Genomic DNA, 24,756 nt, shown 5'->3' on the forward strand with positions numbered 1-24,756 from the left:
GGAAGTTAGGATGTGACAGCTGATGTGAGCAAAGCAGGTAAAGTTAGAAGACATGGCAACAGATGAATGCTATGGATGTTTTGTTGTTGTTAGATATTTTCTTTATTTACATTTCAAATGTTATCCCCTTCCCCAGTTACCCCCGCCCCCCGGAAACTCCCTATCCCACCCCCCACCCCACCCTGTGCATCTATGAGGGTGTTCCCCCACCCATCCACTCCTGCCTCCCTGCCCTGGCAATCCCCTATCATGGGGCATCGAGCATTCACAAGACCAAGGGCCTCCCCTCCCATTGATGTTAGATAAAGTCATCCTCTGCTACATATACGTCTTGAGACATGGGTCCCTCCCTGTTTACTGCTAGTTGGTGGTTTAGTCCCTGGGAGCTCTGGGGGGTCTGGTTGGTTGATATTGTTGTTCTTCCTATGGGTTGCAAACCACTTCAGCTCCTTCAGACTCTTCTCTAACTCCTCACAGCCAACCATTGGATTGAGCATGGGGTCCCCAACGGAGGAATGCTATGGTTTTAATGTTTGCATTATGTTAGCACTGGAGACTCAGCAAGGGAAAGGTACTTCCTTGTGGTCAGCAGAGTGAGATCTACTGTTGATGTGGGTAGTGACTTCACATAACATGCTTCTCAAAGCTTTAATGTTCCACACCCTCCTTTCCATTTCTCCTTTCATTCTTCTCTCATGGCATATCTTCCCTCTGCGAGCTGCAGCATTCAGGTACCATCTTAGAAGTATTGGCTAGGCCCTTAGAATTTTGATATAGATATATAAAAAAGAAATGAGGAAGAATATGTCAAACATGGAAATAAATACAGGTGAAATAATTTTACGGCAGCTAGAGGAGGAACGAATGCCGACCGTCAGTCAAGGAAAAGACATAGATTGCTGTAAGTAGAACATTAAGGGAGATTGAGTGGATTCACAAAAACAGAAGATAGGGAAGGTTTGAAGGTTCCAAGGGATTGATGGTGTGGTTGTTCTCTGAACTGTGGTAGACTGTAGACAGCCCATTCTGATAAAGTAACAGAAGAAAAAAAGAGGAAGAATGTATTGGAAACAGAAGGAAAGGCCATTTTTATTATAAAGTAGCGAAGAACCTGGCTGAGTTATGTTCATGCCCATGGCATGTAGAAAGTAGAATTTAAGAACAGACGAATGTGAATATTTGGTGCAAGAAATATATGAGCTATAAAACTTTAGGCTGCTTTGTGGCTTCTTTTAGCTACATATTTTAAATTCATAAAAAGAAATGGTATAAAAGTAGAATTTACAATCAAAAGGGAAACTGAATTTAAGGACTTGAAGGATTTTCAGCCTGGTCACATAGTAAAGTTCAAAAAGCACTTCAGCAGATGAAACTAAGGGTGTAGCCCAGCAGGTGTCTGTCTACTGGGAGAATAGTATGGAGAGAATGGTGGCACAATGGGAGAATAACCTCAAAGGCAGGGAGTATACCAGTGCATACTTCTGTCTCAGTATTAGGCCATAAATATGTAGAAAGGAAGCCAAACAAGAGACATCAAGTACCCTCATGATACTGTGGGTCAGTTAGATGCTCAGGACATCCTCAAGTCTTTGTACTTTTTGTTTTTGGAAATTCTGAGAACAAAATCCTCCAACTTTCTCATTTATAGAAATAAGTGTTTAGCCTCTATAAACTGCTTGGCCTCGGTTATGTGTTAGAATAGCATAAAATGCTCTAATAAAAGAATGATTGGCTTGGTATAGAAAAGACAGTGTGATCTTTTGTGACTTGAAATTTTGATGCTGCATCATTTTCAGAAGAAGGCTGAAATGACGAGCGTGTATGGTACCAACGTAATATCAGTAGGCACTCACCATGGACTCTAACTCTGGATGAAAAGAAATCAAAACCAAAATTAAAAAAAAAAATGAACTTTTGAGTATCTTCATGATTTTCCTTTAATATTAGTGAAGTGTTCACTTGACTTAGATAAAAGTGAAATCCTTTTTGAAGATGAAAAAATAAAAGTAAGGCTTGGGGAGTAAATTCACTCGTTATGACCAACAAAGTCATACAGTTAGTTTCTATATTTACTCCCAGTATGCAATTAAACATTCACACTCATGTGTGCATGCACAAACACACATACACAGAGAGAAAAAGATATTGATATCTATATTTGCAATCTATGTATGTATATAATCATCTATCTATATCTATCATCTTTATTTATCATCTATCTATTATATATCTATGTAATGTATATAATTATCTATCTATCTATCTATCTATCTATCTATCTATCTATCTATCTATCTATCTATCATCTTTCTGTGTAGCTAGAGAGAGAAGTCAGGTATAGCCACATCTCATTTTTTTTTAATTTTAGAATTGAAAAATCTTTCAACTATAAGGAATTACCTATACCAATTTGTATTTCATAGGTCAACAATGACAGCAAACAGAAAGACAAAAATCAAAGCTTGGAGCTGGAGGTGTTGCTCCACAATCTGCTTCTTGCATAATAAATATATGAGTCTGTGGTTTTGACAACCCCTAATATAGCAAAAGGTTATTTATGAAATAAAGTTGTTTTGAGGTTCCATCAATCTTTGCACCCAGGGGCCATTGTTTTCTTCTAATAAGTCACATTCTCTGAGAAAGGATGCTGATAACAGCTGCCTGTTCCTTGATTTCAGGTATTTATAGATGATTTGCATTGTAGGCAAATTTACTTCGTTGATTTACCAAAGAATATATTGTAAACAACCAGAATTTAACAGAACAGCCCAATCCCTGGGAGGATGGTAGAAATATGCATCAGTTATAGACACCAACATAGAGCATCTTTGAGTGAAAGATAATGTGTCACTTAAATGTCAGGCCACTGGTACTAAAACCTAAAGAGAGTATAAATGGTAACAAAGAGTCATGGATGTGTTTTCCACGAGATCTTTGAGCATTTTCATACCTCTTCAATAGTCAATGTTCCAACAGACCACCTGAATAATCTCTACTCCTGGTTCTTCTCATTCTCTTTGTTTTAATGGCTTAATCTGCAACATTTTTTATGAATCTAAGCTTGCATAACTATAGCCACTAGGAGAGAACCGGAGGCATTTCTAATTGTTTTTCAGCTGCCCATATGCTTCTCCTAAACTTTAACTGAACCGGCTAAGAATCCTGCCTTCTTTGTCTGCAGAGAATGCTCTCTGAGAAGTCGTTCAGACTCCAGAGACTGCCTGGATTCCCATGAATTTGATGGACATCCTCCTCCTCCATCCTCCTGCTCTCCGTCTCAGTTCCCCTAGAAACCATCTCCACTTAATCAGTTGTACACAAAGCTTTGCCTCAGGTGCATCCTTTGCTCATATAATTACCAATAACAAATACAAAAACCTGCTTATGGCCCATGGCATGTCTATTCATACCTATGTACACTTCCTACAATCCTCTTTCTTTTTATCTCTCTGTACAACCTATCCAAATTTCTGGGTCATTTTTACCAATAATCAGCAACTGAATCAGACTTGGATGCCTTTTCTTCTGAATCATCTCATTTACATGTGCATTTCCACAAAAATGTACAAATATCAGGGGATATTTATATTCTAAGAAGGGATTACTTATGATTTTTTTAAACTAAGTAGTATTTAAGCTACCACTAATGAAAAAATAAAATTCTAATAGGTTCTACTGTAAGTTTTCCCAGTTAAGACTTATAAAATTATTTTCTCAAGATGAAAAACTATATTACAGATGTAGAAATATAAAATACAATTTAGCATTTGAAGTTATAATGGGGAAAATAGAAGATTCAATCATTTGTGTTTTATTTGCCAGATTGTGATATTTTAACATTTTTGATTCTTTGACTATATATTTGTGTTTAGGAAAAGAAAAGGATTTTGCATGTCCATACCATCCTCCCATGCTGCTGCTCTGTCATTCTTCATTATACTAAAGGCTTAGAACATTTTTCTAAGGCTTATGTAATTGTTTTTTTTTTTTTAATACTGATTTTGTGTTTTTACCTTTAGGTCTGTTTATAATTAATCCTTACAACCACAAGAAAGTTGGTACATTCATTTCCATTTTGGAAAATGTGACTTTTTAAATAAAAGAGATGTATTGACTTTTTTTTTCTTGCCAGAAGCATAATAAGAGACATAATCAGAACATGACTTAGAAATCTTTGGCTCTAGCTACATATTTAATCCATTATCTCTGGGTTATTAGCATATTTTATAAAACAAAAACATTTAAAAGGATTTTTCCAACTTCAAAGTAAAACTTAATAAGGCACAGTAAAAGTCAATATAGAGGTCATGTTAATTACTATAATTTAGTATCAGTGGTTTTCAGATTTTAAATTAGATGAGCTTACCTCATTTTTTGCTGATTATGCTTTATGTTTATTGGGAAATATTGAAGGTTATATCCAAACTCAAATATATAAAGTGCAAATGATCATAAAAAAAGCCAGTGGGTTTTCTCTCTGTGAAATATAACACAGAATACTTTTCCAAAACAGAAATGTTTTGATTTTGGAAGGTTTGTTGTACATATGTGTGTATGTTGTTTTTTGACAAACAAGTATACGAGTACTTGAAGATCTGTTCCAACTACTGGGACACACACACACAGAGACACACAATTTTCTTTGACCACATGTTGCAAGCTATAACATTTGCAAGACTAGCCCATGAATATGAACTGTCTTTTCCTTGATCTAAACTGCATTTTCTCAGCTGTAAAATGAGTACCATTTCTATGCCTATCCTGGATTTCTTTAGGAAAGACTTAAGTGTGTTTATGATTTCCCCTCTCAGACTTAGAAAATTACAGCTCACTATGTACTGCTTGGGAACCAGTGGACATTCTTGGGGGACAGCAAGTTGGAGGGAAATAAGTTATCTTCCAAAGGCTAGATCTCCAATTCTTTCACTGAACATCTTTAACCAAGGGGACAAAAATGGTCATCATAGAAGATGAGACTGAATGGTGAACATGTAGATTCCTGAGGAACCTTGACATAAGTCAGATTCTCTTCTTTGGATCCATTCATTTCTTCTGTAATCCATTCTGGAATTATCTATGTCTACTGTTTCCCTTCCTATTATGAATAAAGACATTAAGTTCCAACCATTGGGGTAGTCTCTTAGTTTCATACATCCTGTGGCTGGCTCCTAGTCACACATGCCAGCTGACAAATCTATATCCCTTTATGCCTGCAAATCTATGGTCAGCTACTTCAGCAGAGAAAACTACAAACCTTGAGGGGTATAGTTTGAATGTCTCTTTGTTCTGAGAAATTTTAGAAGTACATGTCATATTTTTCCTATAAGAAAGGCTGGAGAGATGGCTCAGCCATTCAAGGCTAGGCTCACAACCAAAAATATAAGAAACTGCAGGATATTATATGCAAATTTTACCTTAATTAAAACAATAATTTGGGGGCAGCAGAGATCACTCAGTAGTTATGAACACTTCTTGCTCTTGCAGAGACCAGGGTTCAAATCCTAGCACCAACATGGTGACTCACAACCATCCATTACTACAGCTCCAAGGAGTCAGTAACCTCTTCTAACTCCCACAGGCAACTGGCCAAAGTATATGTTCTGTACTTACATATATTCAGGCCAAAAATTTAACATATAAAAAATGAATAAATACATTTTTAAAAAAAATATTAGCTCTGTTTTCTTGTAACACAAATACAATGAACATATGAGAAATGACCATGCAATAGCTATGCCAAAAATCTCATAATGGTAAGCAATGGTGGGGGGAGTGAACAGCATAAGGAAGAATTTAATGAAGGAAAGGATGTCTATGATTTGGAAGAACAACAATATCAACCAACAAGACCTCCAGAGCTCCCAAGGAATAAAACACCAACCAAAGAGTACACATGGAGGGACCCATGGCTCCAGATGCATTTGTAGTAGAGGATGGCCTTGTCAGACATCAAAGGAAGGAGAGGCCCTTGGTCTTATAAAGGCTCAATGCTCCAGTGTAGGAGAATGCTAGGGTGTTAAGGAGGGAATGGATGGGTGGGTGGGACAACACCCTCATAGAAACTGGGGGATGGGGGATGGGATAGGGATTTGTAGAGGAGAAACTGGGAAGGAGGATGACATTTGAAATGTAAATAAATAAAATAACCAATAAAAATAATTGAGAATTCAAAATAACAAAATTAAAATTTTATTTTTAAGTGAAGTTGGTCTTGCTAGCTTTTTATAAAACGAAACAGCTGACTCGAATATAAAGACCACATTTAATCAAATTGTCACTTAAATTATCATTTCCAAATTATTATGGACTATGACGTTAAACTCATTGGCAAAAGATCTGTGCTGCCCACTCACTTATGTTACAGGAATTCAGCCTTGCTCTTCCTTCTCGACAACATTTTAGACAAATTTAGATCAATGAAACTATAAGTAGAAGACATTATCAGTTATTGCTATATTATAAACCTCCCTAGAGTAGGCCCTGAAAAACACGGGCATCTGGTACCTTCTACCCCAGTGTGGCATAAAACAAGGTAAACCAATGAAGAAATTATGAGCTCAGTGGGATGTTAGAGAGGAGTCAAAGACAAAGTGATTATGAAGTTAGGCCGAAGAAAAGCAGATTTTTAACCTGAACTACTATAACAATATATAATGTAAACACATGGACATATATGCACGCAAATGCTGTTTTTAGGAAGTGCTAAATGAGACCTACTTTCTCGTAGTACTTGATCTCATAGTCCAGAATGGCTCCATTGGAAAATGCAGGTGCTTGCCACGATAGAGCAAGGCTGTTCTGAGATGCCCAGTCCTTCCTCATCATACCAATCAGAGAAGGTGCTGTAAGGAAAGGCCAGAAAAACTGATTAGTAGAGATGTTTTCCACCATCTAATATATATTATAACTCTTCCAAAGAAAATGTATTCTTTTGTGACGAGTATACCAATTACCATTGACAAACTAAGGAAATGGGATCACAGTACATCTGACTCAAGCTAAATAAGAGATGCAAATGCTTAGAAAAACCATTAAGTGTTACAGAAAACACTCAAATACTCCAAGATGAAAGGCAGAGCTCATTGTCTGTGGTTCTGTAAAGAAGGATGCTGTTCTTCAAACTAGATTTGGTTTTGGGATTAACAGGAAATCCAGTGTACGTGTCTCCTGTTGTTTCTATGATCCATTCCCTACCTTAGGAAACAAACTACATGATTACAAGATTGTGTGGGAGTGTTCCTTTCTTCTTTAGACCTCCGAGTAAGAGAAATACAGCCCCCAAATACTGAGTGCTGATTTTATTATGTAATTTCTCAGTGGATCCATTTAAAGTGGCTCTAAAAGGCGACAGTTTAATTTAAGAAGTCAGAAGGAAGGACCCATAGAAGTTATTACACTGATTAATGACTTCAATGGCCCGGTATGGTCTTCTGATCAGAGATAGTTGTGCATTTGGAAGTACAGTGTGAGTTACTAATTCTGCACCACAGCCTTCATGAGAAAAAGGAGGTGTGAGATCAATGAAGGTAAATAAGAATGCAAATCAAAAGGAACCTCAGGGACTTGTGTATCCCTCAATTTATTCTCTGATATCCATTTAAATGTGTTAATAACGATAAAGCAAGGTTTGAAAACTGACTCATTGGAATATTTTAAACTTCTTAGAAAAACTCGTTTTAATATTTTTTACTTCTAAAAGTTGTCTTTGCATCATCAGGAAAAGTCTTTTTTTTTTAAAAAAAAATGGAGTACTACTTAGCTATTAAAAAGAATGAATTTATGAAATTTTTGGGCAAATGGATGGACCTGGAGGGCATCATCCAGATTGAGGTAACCCAATCACAAAAGAACTCACATGATATGTACTCACTGATAAGTGGATATTAGCCCAGAAACTTAGAATACCCAAGATATAAGATACAATTTGAGAAACACATGAAACTCAAGAATGAAGACCAAAGTGTAGATACTTTGGCCCTTCTTAGAATCGGGAACAAAACACCCATGGAAGGAGTTACAGAGACAGAGTCTGGAGCTGAGACGAAAGGATGGACCATCTAGAGACTGCCATACCCGGGGATCCAGCCCATAATCAGCCTCCAAACACTGATACCATTGCATACACTAGCAAGATTTTGCTGAAAGGACCCTGATATAGCTGTCTCTTGTGAGACTATGCAGGGGCCTAGCAAACACAGAAGTGGATGCTCACAGTCAGCTATTGGATGGATCACAGGGCCCCCAATGGAGGAGCTAGAGAAAGTACCCAAGGAGCTAAAGGGATCTGCAACCCTATAGGTGGAACAACATTATGAACTAACCAGCACCCCCCAGAGCTCTGTCTCTAGCTGCATATGTATCAGAAAATGGCCTAGTCGGCCAACAGTGGAAAGAGAGGCCCATTGGTCTTGCAAACTTTATGTGCCTTAGTACAGGGGAACACCAGGGCCAAGAAGTGGGAATAGGTGGGTGGGGGAGTGGGTGGGAGACTTTTGGGATAGCATTGAAAATGTAAATGAAATAAATACCTAATTAAAAAAATGAAAAAAATTCATGATACTGACAGTTTTGTCCCAGAGGAAATAAAGAACTAGAAGGTATGTTTAAAATTTTGGTTGTTAGAAGAAAATTAAGATTCAATTAAATATGTTGACAAAATGACATGTAATTGCATAAATCATTAATTTTTCTATTACAAATAAAGGCAGTAATAGATAATGTAGAACAGAAGAAATGGCACTTGGGAATTATTCATTATTTAAACTGAGATACATTTACTATTAAATTGATCCCTATGGGAAACAGCACTACTGTTCTTACATCATAGTTTATAATGTATTTGATGGGTCATTTATGAATAGATTGTAAATTCAAAGCAAGTCATAAAAGCTGGAAGATAATCAACACCCTACATATGTGAACATGATTTTCATGAATACATGAATTAATCTATGGTTAATTCTCAGCTTAATATAGTGTCATAATGCAGTGACTATTATACTGTATTACATTTTGCTCTTAAGGCCACCCATAAATGGCTGTGAAACATAAATTTTCAGTTGTGGTCACAACATTATAGAATGACTACAAAGTAAAATATATGTACCATTTTTTCTGTTCTACTGATCCAGTTATTAATTAATGACACATTACTTAATTTTTAAAGTCTCATATTATACTTCTATAAAGAAAACATTAAAAGTTCCTTAATTACATAATTTTATCACTTTAATGTCCACTTTATCAGCTAGGGCACGATTCAGCTGATAAAGCACTTGCTTGCAAGGATAAGGACCTGAATATGATTCCCAGAACATACTGTTTTAAGAGAAGGGTAAGATTTAACCTCACTGCTGGGAATGCAGAGACAAGACATTGAGGCTTGCTACCCAGTCAGCCTGGTATGTGAGCTCTGGACTTATAGGAGATTCTTTCTTAGAGGAGGTGGATAGTCATCCTCTTCGTGACACCCAAGGTTGTCTTCTGGGCTCTGCCTTTGTGTGCATACACATGAATATACACCAGCATGCACCCCTCCATACACACATAATCACATATACTCCAAGATGCACACATGCATGAACATAAATAAACACATAAGTAAAATAGACTTTGGAGACTTAAAAGTGTGCTAATCTCTAACTCCTCTTCATTTGTGCACAACGTTTTGTATGTTAACATGCAAACATTATATAGCTTTCTATATCAAACTGGAAGCAATTCTATTTATTTTTCAATATATTTGCTAAGTTTAATCACCCTTTAGCCAGTCTGTAATAATTACTAAATATTTGATTATGTTGACGTTTATTGATATTTTTTAATGTTGGATATGCAAATTTCTAATACTGTGCTCTTAGAATATTTATTTATGAAAACGAATTGGACAGCATTAAGCTTCGTATTGTGTTGGACTCTCACTCATTTCACTCACTGGCTTGGATGTGTGTTCTCAAGTGATCATACCACAGCCCTTAGCAGCTGGAACTGCAGGTGCATCCCACGAGGTCCTCCTTGTTAATTTTATTTGCATTGAGAAAAATTGCTTCACATAATTTGAACTTTCTGAACCGTGTTGAACATTAGCATACCACTTTTGAAAATAGCTGCATCCATATACCTTGGGCACCCATTATAAACAGTTAATGAATTGAAGCTTAGCATGTGAGAAACTATTTACAGCTTACTACACCCCAATACTGCGTGTTCTGTTTTCACAAAAATCAGTATTGTGTGGGATCTCACTGAAAAATGAAGCTTTAGTAGATAAGGCTTCAACCATTTGTTTGGAATACACTTAGTGAGTTGATTATTTAATGACCCAGGTTATGTAGTATCTGTAGCTAGCACACTATGATATCAGAATACTAATTTTACTAGAATACAGAGCAGAAAACATACCATAAATATATGTAAGCATCAAGGAAAATGATTTAGGACACAAAAGGACAACTTCTTGTTTATTTTTGCTTAAGAGAAATCAGCTTGGAGTGAACAGGGAGAGAAATATCTTATGGAATTTGTCACAGTAGAGACTATCCTAGCAACTTGAAGGCTCAAGTGGTACGTTTTGAGTGAGAATTATGTATTCAAGAGAGCTTTCTTTAGAATTGGATTTCTGGTATACTTCAATGCTTACAACTTCAAAGTGTTAGCTTTGACCTTAAAAAAAAAAAAAAAAAAAAAAAAGATTGTTAAATAGATTACTGTTGCTGTTCTAGTTGGTGGTATGAACCTGGGAGAGCAGAGCCTAAAAATGAAGTAGACTAAGGCTCATGCAATAGCCAACTTTATTCAGAGAATAAGGCGACTTATACTCTGAGGGTTAAGAGATCACATGATTAAGGTGTTCAATTCCAAGGACAAACTGTACTGTACAAAGACATAGACACATATGAATAACAACAGTAGAAGTAAACACACTCCTATCTGCTACACCTGGGAGGAGCATGGAAATCTATTTCAAGAACAGTTGTACGGTTTTCAAGAAAATGAGGTCACAAGACTTGTCTTGTTTTCACAAGCACTCATGTCACCTCACGTGTCTCCATTCTAGAACTGGATACTCACAGATTATTATGTTCTTTTTTTTTGTTGTTTTGTTTTTTTGTTTTTTTCGAGACAGGGTTTCTCTGTGTAGCCTTGGCTGTCCTGGAACTCACTTTGTAGACCAGGCTGGCCTCGAACTCAGAAATCCGCCTCCCTCTGCCTCCCGAGTGCTGGGATTAAAGGCGTGCACCACCACGCCCGGCTGATTATTATGTTCTTGCAAGTAGTTTTAATACAAAACTTTCTGAATAAGTACATTTAATGAATATCAAATTGTTTGTTAGGTACTATGTGACAATTTTGATGAAAATTATATAGTAGAATTAACAAAAATGAAACTCATATTCAGAAATGCATCAGCATTATTTGCTTAAGCTTATACAGAGACAGTTGAAAAATACTTTAATTCCTATATTTGCTCCTAATTAGGAATTAATCACTTTTTGGAAAAAAATTACTAGTGACCATGTAAATTGTCTTCTTCAGATCTCACCAATCTATTATATGTACAGTGCTTCCATCTTTTAAGATGAGTAGCTAAAGATCAGAGGATTTCTACCTTTGTGTAAAGATACTTGAAGGTAAGATTCAATAAATAAAATGTCAAATAAGGATTTTAAATTAACATTGTAGCTGGGAGTTTCACTTAACATTCTCTCTGGTTTAGTGGAATGTGTTCAAAATTAGAATCTGGTTCAAAACCCCAAAGAGTGAAACAATGTCACAAATAACCTTACTGCCTTTGAATGCTGTTTTACATATGCTGCCATTCAAAACCACACTGTGAATAATTATGAAATGTATTACACTGAGAATTTTATCAAGAAATTTGATATATTTAATGTGATAGTATATATGCATATATATAGTATACATATATACATACATATATATGTTAAATGTAAATTATATCTTTTCATTAAATGTAAATTATAGTTTAATTGGAAGGAAATGATGCATATTTAAAAATTATATTGAATATTGTTAATTTACATTCATCTACTGATCATACTGCTAATATCAATATGTATTCATTAGACTGTGGGCCCATGTGCTTGCTGGCCTGTGTTGTGCATATGTTTATATGTATATTCAAACAATATTTGAATAGATTTTATATACTATTTAAATTTTGTTTTCATCAGTGTAGAAGTATATAATTATGTGTTTTATGCTACAGCAGTTGCATTAACAAGTAGGAAACTTTATCAGACTCTCCATTTCTTTCAGGAAATATCTAATTAGAAGGCATTTGTCGTATGAGTTGGTGTCTTCCTGAGACCTCCCTGTTGGTTCCAGCTCTGATCTCACAAGTACTCATCACCTTTTCTAGCCTGATATCCTGTCCCTTTCCACTCCATCTCTCTTGTGTCTATTCCTTGTCCATCATGCCTGCCTCCTTCTTCATTTATTTTTGCATGCCTTTTGATCTCCCTGTATTCACTCTTCTTTTTTCAGTACTCCCAGGAAAGACTTAAAGTAGTTATGAGAAAAGTTTAAGAAAGCATAGTCAACACTACAATGGAATGTCAATAAGCAGAATAGACCGGCACAGACTCATCAGAACAGAATTTTGTTTGCAGCTGTCTGAGCATTTCTTCTCATTGCTAGGGAACCAATGTACATCAATGCAAAGCACAAAGACGTGCTGAGGCTTCTTCCTGTGTGTGCTTTGCAGAGACATCGTGATTGGTACTATCATCTTAATGATGGAATGTGCTGATGTGATGCAGATTAATGATGGACAAATTGATGCACACAGGACTATCTCTATCTCTATCTATAATTCTGAGACACCATTCCTAAAAGTTTGTATCTTGTTTTGTAAATACTTATTCAATATTTTGTGCTTTAAAGATAATGAATCCCCACTATCCTCACAATATTTCTCTTGTGTGATTTTGCTTTGATGTACTTCTCTTTGTAATCAGACTTTAATGATTATATATATATATATATATATATATATATATATATATTGTTATATCCTTTCCCCATGTGGTTGAAATCTGGTTATATGTTTGAAATATACACAAGAGACATACATGAAGAAGAGTTGGCACTTTATTTTATGTTCTCCCTAGTTTATTTCTATTTTTTTATGTCCAAGAATAACACGGTAGTATGCTAAACCAAACGGTGAATGCACTAAACTAGATAATAGCTCCCAAAGAACACATTACATTCCCTGGAACCTGGGAAGGTTCTGGAAAAAAAAAAGCTGCTTTGAAGTTATTTATTTATTTATTTATTTATTTATTTTTTTATTAAGATCAGGATTTTGAAGTGGGTACTCCAGATGTGCCCAGTAGTCACACAGGACTTCCTAAGAGAAAGGGCAAGGGTCATAGGCCATGGCTGATGCCTGTCAAGACTAGATCAAGTGGTATATTCCTTCCAGGAACCTCCAGAAGGCCCAGAAGACCTGACATCTGGATTTTAGTCCTGTGTTTCTCACATCTAGAACTGGGGAAGGGGGTGTATATGACTATACATAGTATGAATATACATTGTTTGAAGTATTGTTGTGAAACGTTGTAGTCATTGTAAAATCATGGAATTTACAAGTCATCACAACAATATAATACAGCAGAATAAATTTTACCAACTCAAAGGTGAATATATCTTCAAAGATCTATTCTATATGAATCTGTGATCCTATTATGAAAACTGGGTATGTTTTAAAAGAATAGTTGTCCTGAACAATAGAAGAATAATGCATCTTTGTCTTTATCATTTTATAAAATGTTCCCAGTCTGTTTCTTTTTCAAAAATTGGGATACTTTGCATAGATTTACATTATAATCTTCTCTGCTTTTTTGTACCATAGAGATAATTTCTTCATATCTCCATAAGTTATTTTCAAAATACTTCCTTGAGTTAATTGTGTTAGCATATTTTTAATGCTCTTATCTCTGAATTTCCAACATTTTCCCAATGGAAATATGAGCATTATATAACAAGCTTATCCACAATCACCACTGTACCTTGCAGCACCATGGCGACACGGGCCACTGGCTTGGCATCAGTGACAAGTGTGTGGAGGAACTTGCACAGATCACTCAGAAGTCAGGATGTGGCAGTGAATGTAACAGAGGAAAAGTGGTCTAGAAAGCTAAGTGCTGTGGTCTCCTGAGCCTGTTTGAGGAATCCTGATCCGGCTCTACACAGCCCGAGATCTTATGTGGTTCCCAGCAAACTGGTCAGACAGAACAGAGGACCCAAGCTGATGGCTATGGCTGCTTCCTCTACCTGCAGGGAAATGCCCCTGAGCGATCAACTCCCTCCCTTACAGTCATGATCAAGCAAATTAGATTCAACAGGATAGCTTGTGTAATCCTCTGTTTAACCCCTGATTATATAACTGCACTCTTTTTGGCTAAAAAGTTGTATCTAAGTTTTGTATTGAACTATAAAAATTAGATCTGCACCCCAGTGCTGGTCTCTGAGGTCTGAAAATGCGGTGGGCTCTGTCACAGCCCCCACTATTTTCTGGTCCCGGGTTCTGACAGTGTGAAAAAAAATCACTTTATCATTAGTAAAAAGAAACATTTATTTTTAAGTCATGAGTTATCTTCAAGCAGTCAGAGACTCTCTGACCTTTCTATTTTCATGTTTCGATGGAAGAATATTTGCTAATCTAATACTTTTTTAGGAATTTAGCATAGATAGCTTTCCAAAGCTGAGAAATCGACCAAGCCAAAAGGAAAATAAAGAAACTGAAACTTTCCAGCTTAAAAACTAATCCTTTACTTATTATAATAAAACATCTTGTTATAGTAAAATCAAATCCACTGGGTTTTGTTTTTTCATTTTTTTTTTTGCATATTAAAAGACAATTACATTTCATGTAAAGGGGTGTTCTGCCTGTATGTATCTATGCATCCCCAGTACCGTCAGATGCCAGGGTAACTTTGCACTGGAATTACAAGCTGCCTTGTGGGTCCTGGGAATCAAACTTGGGTCCTCTGGAAGAGCAGACAGTGTTGACAAATGCTAAGCCAGCTCTCCAGCCACGCTACTTATTTTTTAGGTGAAAGTACTACTTCTATATTGTATAATTATATATTATATATGAAATTATAATACATTTAAAATTTGTTAGCATTTAAATATCATTTGACAAGTTTTATTACTTCTGGACCTTAATTGATTCATCAACAAAAATTTGCCTCATTTTCCAGGTATAGAAAATAATGAGCTAAAATGTAAAAGTCATCAAATTGGGAAAAAATTATACTAACAGGATTAGAAATCACCTTAGCTAGAATTACCAAATGGGGGACAGCTAATTTCTCAAAATTAAGAAAAAAAAAACTGAAAATTTAAAAGTATGATGAATGTATAAAGTATGAAGAATGTATAAAACACATATATTTTATTGCTGCAGTGTTTTTTTTTTTAATTTTTAGAAGTTTAGAACTTTAAAAGAAACCACATAGTGCTTTTTTTAAGTCTAGGCATCTAAAGTGAATCTGCATATTTATAAGGTGGTAGAAGTATGGGGGAGAGTGATATGCAAAGTGAGAGAAAAGTTATAAAACAACATGGGCCATTAATTAAAAAACTATTAGATGCCTCCAACTTGGTTGTGGTGATATTTATACACATGGGCTGAGTTAGCAGCAAACTGCTTAGAGTGACTCAGTATCTCAGTCCAGTAAAGCCAGATGCAATACAGCCGAAAGCAAAACAAAACAAAACAAAATATTATCTTCTATCTAGTAAATTTTTATTTTTAAATTACAATAATATCTTTAAAACAAACTATCTTATTTCAAGAGCTTAACAAAACATCATCTTAGCTCATAATTATCGATATCATTTCTCTTTATTGGATATTTTATTTATTTACGTTTCAAATGTTATCCCCTTTCCTGTTCCCCATCCCCTGCAAATCCCCCATCTCATCTCCCCTCCCCCTGCTTCTACAAGGGTGCTCCCCCATCCCCCCCCCCATCTCACCCACCTCCTCACCCTGGCATTTCTTAAAAACAAATGCATTTGTAAATGGTATCCACAGACATGTGGCTCACAGAGGAGTCATCAGCTGTTAGTCTGGCTCTGTACTGACATTCTTCAATTTATATAATAATATGAAATTGCAGCAAAAGCTAGCTAAAAAAATGGACTTTGTATTTTAAGAGAAGAAGCTTTATGAAAATTAGACTTGTAACTGCTATGGATTCGCTTCCTGGGTATATCAAGAAATAAAAAATCCTTTCCCACGGCACCCCTAAGGTGCACAAACAGACAAGAAAATTAGAGTCATCTTTTCGGCAGTAGAAAACAACCCGTGGATGTGTCCTCGGGCTTTTGAGAAGAGTTTGCATTTAAGAGACTTCCATTCATACACGAAATAAAATAGCAGCAATTACCATTTTCCCCCTTTAGATAGAAGAGACCAGCTTAAGGCTGCTTTGATCACTTTAGATGGAATTGATCTTGTACTTCTGAGCTCCTAAAGAATTCGCTCACTGTCCCTCTGACATCTAGAAATTGACCACCATCATCCAACAAATGTAGCTGCACACCCTCCTTTACAGAATGTGTAAAAGTATATTGGACTGTACTTCTAATTTCCTATGCTCCTTCTAGCACACTAAACCATCCTCTATACAGCATAACCTTGTAGGTCCAGTTATCTTTACTCTCTACAGGTGAAGAATTGGTCTGGAAATCACTGACCCACAGTCACACATCATATGAAAAGTAGACAGCACTCTCAAGTGATTAGTTAGAAATTCCACTTCAGCCTTAACAGTATCTAAAACCTTGGGATTCTCATGAGACCCGCTATGCTGCCACACAAATTGACTCAGTTACCTTTACCTAAATGTTTCTTTACATCTAAATCCTGTTCCAAGACTTAACACAGGAGTGTCTCAGAAGATTTTGCTATAAATCCTTGGGGTCACCACATGAGAACTTTTCAAATGATTTACATGTTTTATGTATATGGTCATTTTACAGAAGTAGAATTAATGTGAGTATTAACAATGGCAAAGATGGAAAATTAAAAAGTCTTTCTAAAATGCTGACATGTGATCTCAGTGTTAACTAAAATATGGAATGCATTACATTATAATTCAATTATATATTATTCAAATCCATTTAAGTCAGTCCCCATGTGTTTGACCATTATTTAATGATTTCATTTGAAAATAAATATTTGATCAAACAGCAAGAACAAACATAATTCTCAGTTAATTATTGCAAAACCATACCTTATATTTCAATGAAAGGTTTGGAAGGCGTATGGGGGAGGGTGGCAGTGCTGGTACTTATGATCAAGGCACAATGTTACATATGTAGAAAAACGTCATAATGAATTACATGAATTTTTATGCCAACTAAATATTCAGTAAGTAGTAATGAAGAAAGAGAAATGTCCCCAGGATAATTTTTTTTTTATCTAATTCTAAAACTTCACCCAGTCCCATTTCTTTCACAGCTACAAACTCATCTTATTTCCTTTAGGGACCCCCATGGTCAATAAAAGTTGAGTGGGCAGAAGTCTGCTCTATTCCAAAGGCAGTGTAGGGCATGAGAACTTTCTCTAAGATTCCATATTTTGTTTTTCAAATAATCTAGTTAAAAAACAATAAGCCAGCATTATTGTATTTTTATTTCATTGTTTTGGGCAATGGGAAGCTACATGTATGTGCATGTATGTACAGTGTGACTTGAGTAGAGTTCCAAGATGTACAAAGGTTTATAGAAGGAAGGTATATTCATGCTGCTTTCCACCAGAAGGGGTGCCGAGTGGTTTAGGAATGTGGAAGTATTCCTGCCTAATCACTAGAGACAGAACTGCACAGTTGTTTTTATTCTTTCACTTAAGAGATGAGTAAGTTGGCCAGCATTGCCTCTGTCTTGAGCAGTAAGGAAAGAACTTGTAGACTGCTTAGCACAAGCAGCAAGGTGCTTCAGCTGCTGCCTTGAAACATTCATGGCTTCCCAAGGACAGGGGTGATTTTGCTCTCATTCCTGATCAATTAGCAGAGTAAGTTACAGACAAGGAACAACACCTGGCTGAGCCCTGAGTTTCCTTCTCATTTTCTCCAGCTAGTAATTGTGGCGTAAAAAGCACGGCTCATGTGGAGAGGCGGTTTTCCCACATTGGCTGCTAGCTCATCCAGGACATATGCTATACTTTCTTCCCCAGATTTCTGTGATGGCTTTGTTAACAGACCAAGTGGTATCACTTCTTACTGAATAAGGAAATTAAAGTATAGTAGAATCTTTAAAAATAACTATATTCTGACTATCATCCACAATGTATAGTATTATAACTCTGCAAGATTTAATGATGCTCCATTTAAAATGTGACATGCTGTGTATACTATACAATCTGAATGACATTTCTAATTTCTAGGTGGAAAATTATCTCATGGTTTAAACTCAATTTAAGGCTTTTATTTTTTTGTCTAAATTCACAGAATGAGTTTATAGGAGCAAAAAATATTGGTTATTTGAGAATTAACATATGACTTGGGCAGTATGAATGCAAATGTAAAAACTTAATATTAATTTTTAAAACATTATACCTTAAAAGAAAGATTACACCCTTCTTGTTTCAATCTGAGCTCTGGAGCTGACCCCATGCCACAGCTCTCTGTACCCAGATCCCACCTGGAGAGAGCAGGTCTCCCAGGAGGGCTGACACATCTGGGAGCACAGAGCTCCATACCTAGATCTTGTCAGGAGAGAGCTGGTCTCCCAATAGTGCTGACACACCCGAGAACACAGGTGAGAACACCACTTATGCTCAAATTCCTGGCCCAAGAGGGACTTGCCTAGAGCCATCAGGACACAGGAACCAAGGAACAGCCAGGGAGAGGATCCTTCCAGATTCTATCTGTGCCCGGGAGCTGACCCTGTGCAACAGCTCTCCATACCCTAATTCTTCCCAGAGAGAACTGGTCTCCTGGGAGTGCTGATGCACAGGCTTACAGGAAGAACAAGCCACAGTCAGAGACAGTAAGACCACATAACACCAGAGATAACCAGATGGCGAAAGGCAAGCACAAGAACATAAGCAACAGAAACCAAGGCTACTGGGCATCATCAGAACCCAGTTCACCCACCACAGCAAGCCCTGGATACCCTATCACACTGAAAAAGCAAGACTCTCATTAAAATCACTTCTCATGATGATGATAGAGGACTTTAAGAAGGAAATAAATAACTCCCTTAAAGAAATACAGGAGAACACAGGTAAACAGCTAGAAGCCCTTAAAGAGGAAACACAAAAATCCCTTAAAGAATTACAGGAAAACATAACCAAACAGGTGAAGGAATTGAACAAAACCATTGAGGATCTGAAAATGGAAATAGAAACAATAAAGAAATCACAAAGGGAGACAACCCTGGAGATAGAAAATCTAGAAAAGAGATCAGGAGTCATAGATGCAAACATCTGGGAATTACTTAATTAAAGAACTGACATTGATTCCCCCCCCCCCCCAAAAAAAAGCGATAGAAGAGAGAATCCCAGGGGCAGAAGATATCATAGAAAATATCGACACAACAAGGAAAATGCAAAATGCAAAAAGCTTATGCTCTTAAAATCAAAAATCAACAAATGGTACCTCATAAAATTGCAAACCAAAGGACACTGTCAATAGGACAAAAAGGCAACCAACAGACTGGGAAAAGATCTTTACCAATCCTACATCTGATAGAGTGCTAATATCCAATATATACCAAGAACTCAAGAAGTTAGACTCCAAAGAACCAAATGACCCTATTTAAAAATGGGGTACAGAGCTAAACAGAGAATTCTCAACTGAGAAATACTGAATGGATGAGAAGCACCTAAAGAAATGTTCAATATCCCTAGTCATCAGGGAAATGCAAATTAAAGCAATCCTGAGATTCCACCTCACACCAGTCAGAATGGCTAAGATCAAAAACTCAGGTGACAGCAGATGCTGGTGAGGATGTGGAGAAAGAGTAACACTCCTCCATTGCTGGTGGGATTGCAAGCTGCTACAACCCTTTGGAAATCAGTCTGGCAGTTCTTCAGAAAACTGAACATAGTAGTACCTGATGACCCAGTTATACCTCTCTGGTCATATACCCAGAAGATGCTCCAACAGGTAATAAGGACATGCTCTACTATGTTCATAGTAGAAACTGGAAAGAACCCATGTGTCCTTTAACAGAGGAATGGATACAGAAAATGTGGTACATTTACAGAATGGAGTACTACTCAGCTATTAAAAGCAATGACTTCATGAAATTCTTAGGCCAATGGATGGATCTAGAAAATATCATCCTGAGTGAGGTAACCCAATCACAAAAGACTACACATTGTATGTACTCACTGATAAGTGGATATTAGGCAAAGAGCGTGAATACCCACCATAAAAGTCATGGACCACATGAAGCTCAAGTGGAAGGAAGACCAAAGAGTGAATGCTTCAGTCCTACTTAGAAGGGGGAACAAAATAATCAAGGGAAGTATAGTGTGGAAGGAACTTGGGAGGAAGAGAAGAGGGGGAGGGGAAAAAGAGGGGAAGAATTGGGTATGGGAGGAGATGTACAAGGTTCAGGAAACTGAACAGAAGTGTGTAGCAATGGGGGATGTGGAGCTGGGGGTAGCAACCAGAAAATCCCAGATGCCAGGAAAGCAAGAGCCTCTCAGGACCCCACGGGGATGACATTGGCGAAATACCCCACAAAAGGGAGGGACATCATGTGGAGACCATATGCAGAGTTTAAGCATGGCCTCCTAGTTGAGGGATGGGGCCACCTACCCATCTCCAAAATTTTAACCCAGAATTGCTCCTGTCTAAAGGAAATAACAGGAACAAAGAGTGGAGTAGAGACTGAAGGAAAGGCCCTCCAGAGACTGCTCCACCTGGGGATCCATCCCACATGTAGACACCAAACCCAGACACTGTTGTGGATGCCAAGAAGTGCTTGCCAACAGGAGCCTGATATGGCTGTCTCCTGAGAGGCTCTGCCAGATCCTGACTAATACAGATGCGAATGCTCATAGCCAACCATTGCACTCCAATGGAGGAGTTAGGGGAATGACTGAAGGAGCTGAAGTTGCCTTACCTGGCATCAATGGGAGGGGCAGCCCTTGGTCTTATGAAGGCTTGATGCTCCAGTGTAGAAGAATGCTAGGGTGGTGAGGCTGGAGTGGGTAGATGGGTGGGGAAGTACCTTCATAGAAGCAAAATAAGATGGGATGGGATAGGGGGTTTGCAGAGTGGAAACCGGGATAGGGGATAACATTTGAAATGTAAATAAATAAAATATCCAATTAAAAAAAAGAGAAAGCCTATAAATATTCAAATTATAGTACCAGGGGATAAATAGCAAGCAATGGATAGATAGCATGGAAACAGAAGTACCTGTCATGTGCAAAATGACCTTAGCTCGTAAAGCCATAGAGGCCATGCCTGTCAATCAATGGATTGCAGCCAGCACTGTTCAATCTGGCTAACACCTATGGCATAAAATTTTAAAGTATTTTGATCTCTATCCTGAATGGATGTGCTATTTTTCCTTAATAATTTATAATCATGGCATTTACTATATTTTTGTGGTCTATTTTGATACACAGGATTATTATTAATTTTTTTTACTATTTATACACTGTTCTTTACATGCATGTTTTTGCTATTTTTAATAAGATTTCCTTTACTTTTCATTGTGCGTATGAGTATGTGCATATGACTGTAGGTTCCTCTGGAGGTCAGAGGTGATGGGTAGTTGTAAGTGGCCCAATCTGGGTGCTGGGACAGATGTGCATGATAAGTATGTGCCATTTTTTATTTTTAATTAGAAAGAGATTTTAAATATAATATATTCTGATTAGAGTTCCCTCTTTCCCAGCTCCTCACGTATCCTTCCTCCCTCCCCACCTACACAAATCCACTCCCTCACCTCTCTCTCTCTTCTTTCTCATATTAGGAAAAAAAATATATATATATACAATTAAGTAAATACATAAAATAAAGTAAAATAAAACCAAACAAATTAGAAAAGAACAAAACATACTGAAAACAGAGATAAACAGCACTAGAAACACAGAGCCTCAGAGACACACACAGAAATCCTATAGAAACAGAAAATTCAAAACCATATATCAGCAAAAATCTACAAGGTAAAACAGGATCAGATGAAGAAATATGGGACAAAATTCTCCAAAAGCACCATTGAATTCATTTTGTGTTGGCCATCACTAGGGAACATGGGGCCTGCCCTTAAGTGAGGTTTGTCTACCCAGTGTGACTGTTGGAGGAAAGTAAGTTTTTTCTTTTGTGAGCAGTTGTAAGTTGGAGATAGCTTATGGGTTAGAGATGAGGCTTTCTGTCCACATCCCTTCTCAGTGAAGGGATCCCATCTGCCTTAGACCTATGCAGGCCCTGGGAGTATTTTTAGGCAGAGCTAATCTCTCACCTCCTTTGACTGTACTTCTTAGTTGCACTGAGCAGGGAAGACAGGGAGATGATTGGGTCATGTGAGAGGACAGATCCTGTCATCCTGGACTCTGAGGGAAGCCTCTCACCAGCTGAAAAGAACTCAAGCACAATCCATGTTTGCTGTAAAGGCTGTCAACAGATAGTTAATGTTTCCTTTATGAGCAGGCATTTTCTATTAAAGTAACAGTGACCTAGGCTGAAGAGCCAGGTGTGTAGCCTTGTTAAGAATCTCATACCTTTTATCAGAATTGATAGAAACTCTCAAACAAAAGTGTTTATAGTAAAGATATCGTCCCTACCTATTCCTGTGGGTTAGCCCTTTACTTTATGGATTGGAGTCCTGTCAAGTGCTCTCAGGAATCATCCAGCCATAAGATAATGAGTCCAAACCCAACAACAACGAATATTTCTTCTTCTTCTTCTTCTTCTTCTTCTTCTTCTTCTTCTTCTTCTTCTTCTTCTTCTTCTTCTTCTTCTTCTTCTTCTTCCTCTTCCTCTTCCTCTTCCTCTTCCTCTTCCTCTTCCTCTTCCTCTTCCTCTTCCTCTTCCTTCTTCTCCTTCTCCTTCTCCTTCTCCTTTTCCTTCTCCTTCTTCCAATGAGCTGGGCCTCTCCCTTGAGGAGCCAGTACCCACACTTAGGAATGTGTCTGCTTTTTCTCTGATCACCCATTTTCTTCTGATCCTCATGGTTAAGACAACTATGTTTATCTCCAATTCTGCTTCATAAACTGGCTAGTCCTAAGATACTTTCCAATGAAAACCCACAAATCCTTGATTTGTCTAAATTAAGGTCCCCCAAAACTCTTGTGATCTCACTGGGCTTCTAAAACAGATAGTGGGAGATGCCGTTCCTTTATTTGTACTCAAATTGCTGACAGAATGAGTTTACTGTTTAGGAAAGTCAAATACTTAAGTGGCTATCAGATTTTCAGCTGGCCTACATTCTATGGTTACTGCTTGCTGGGCATTTGTTCCCAGATACCCATAATGATGATTCCTCATTTGGAATTATATTTTAGAGGAAAAAAAAAGAATGGAGAATAATTTTCTAAGGTCAGTTTAAACCTTAGTCTCTATCTGTATTCTTAGTTGTGTATTCAATTCAGTTTTTCTTTTGCTTGTTTTAATAGAGACAGAATCTCAGTACATGATCAAGGTCATCTTAGAATTCTTGTGCTCAAGGGAACTCCAAAATTTGCCTTCAGAGAAGCTGAGCCAGCAGTATATACAGCTGTGCTTGGCCAAGTTAAGAGAGGGAAGGAGAGAGAGAGAGAGAGAGAGAGAGAGAGAGAGAGAGAGAGAGAGAGAGAGAGAGAGAGAGAGAGAGAGAGATTCAGAAGCCAACATTGCATGTCTTCCTAAATACTCTCTGACTTATATTTTTTTCAATTTTTATGAGATATTTTCTTCATTTACATTTCAAATGCTATCCCAAAAGTCCCCTATAATACTCTCCCCCACCCCCAGCCCTGTTCCCCTACCCACCCACTCCTACTTCTTGGCCCTAGCATTCCTCTGCACTGGGGCATATAAAGGATCCATCCCATAATCAGCCACCAAATGCAGACACTATTGCATATGCCAGTAAGATTTTAATGAAAGGACCCTGATATAGCTCTCTCTTGTGAGGCTATGCCAGTGCCTTGTAAATACAGAAGTGGATGCTCATAGTCATTGGATGGAACACAGGGCCCCCAATGGAGGAGCTGGAAAAAGTACCCAAGGAGCTGAAGGAAGATTGAAGGAGCTAAGGAAGATTGACTCCAATCACCAGAGTAAGTCAACACCAGGACAGGAAAATATCCAAGCAGCCATATCTCCTGTCTATCCTGCAAAACAACTATTTCTCTCTCTCTCTCTCTCTCTCTCTCTCTCTCTCTCTCTCTCTCTCTCTCTCTCTCTCTCAGATATTTTCTTTATTTACATTTCAAGTGTTAGCCCCTTTCCTGTTTTCCCCTCTGAAAACCCTCTATCCCCTCCTCCTCCCCCTGCTCAACAACCTACCCATTCCTGCTTCCTGGCCCTGGTATTCCCCTATACTGGGGCATAGAACCTTCATAGGACCAGGGGCCTCTCCTCCCATTGATACCCAACTAGGCCATCCTCTGCTACATATGCATCTAGAGCCATGAGTCACACCATATGTTTTCTTTGGTTGGTGGTTTAGTCCCAGGGAGCTCTGGGGGTACTGGTTAGATCATATTGTTGTTCTTCCTATGGAGCTGCAAACCCCTTCAGCTCCTTGGGTACTTTCTCTAGCTCC

The 24,756-nt window shown here is 37.5% G+C and overlaps 1 protein-coding gene across 3 annotated transcripts in view; it reads right to left on the minus strand.

Annotated features, from left to right (window-relative positions):
• Window positions 1-24,756, minus strand: part of Epha6 (EPH receptor A6) — a 922,149-nt gene that overhangs the window by 387,714 nt on the left and 509,679 nt on the right. For all 3 annotated transcript variants that reach the window (XM_021184473.3, XM_021184474.3, XM_085832510.1), the window contains one exon: window positions 6,718-6,842. In XM_021184473.3, the coding sequence (XP_021040132.1) occupies window positions 6,718-6,842 (125 nt within the window). The remainder of the gene's footprint in view (window positions 1-6,717; window positions 6,843-24,756) is intronic.

Source organism: Mus caroli, unplaced genomic scaffold, assembly GCF_978045245.1.
Source record: "Mus caroli unplaced genomic scaffold, Mus_caroli_1 scaffold_17, whole genome shotgun sequence".
Taxonomy (NCBI): Eukaryota; Metazoa; Chordata; class Mammalia; order Rodentia; family Muridae; genus Mus; species Mus caroli.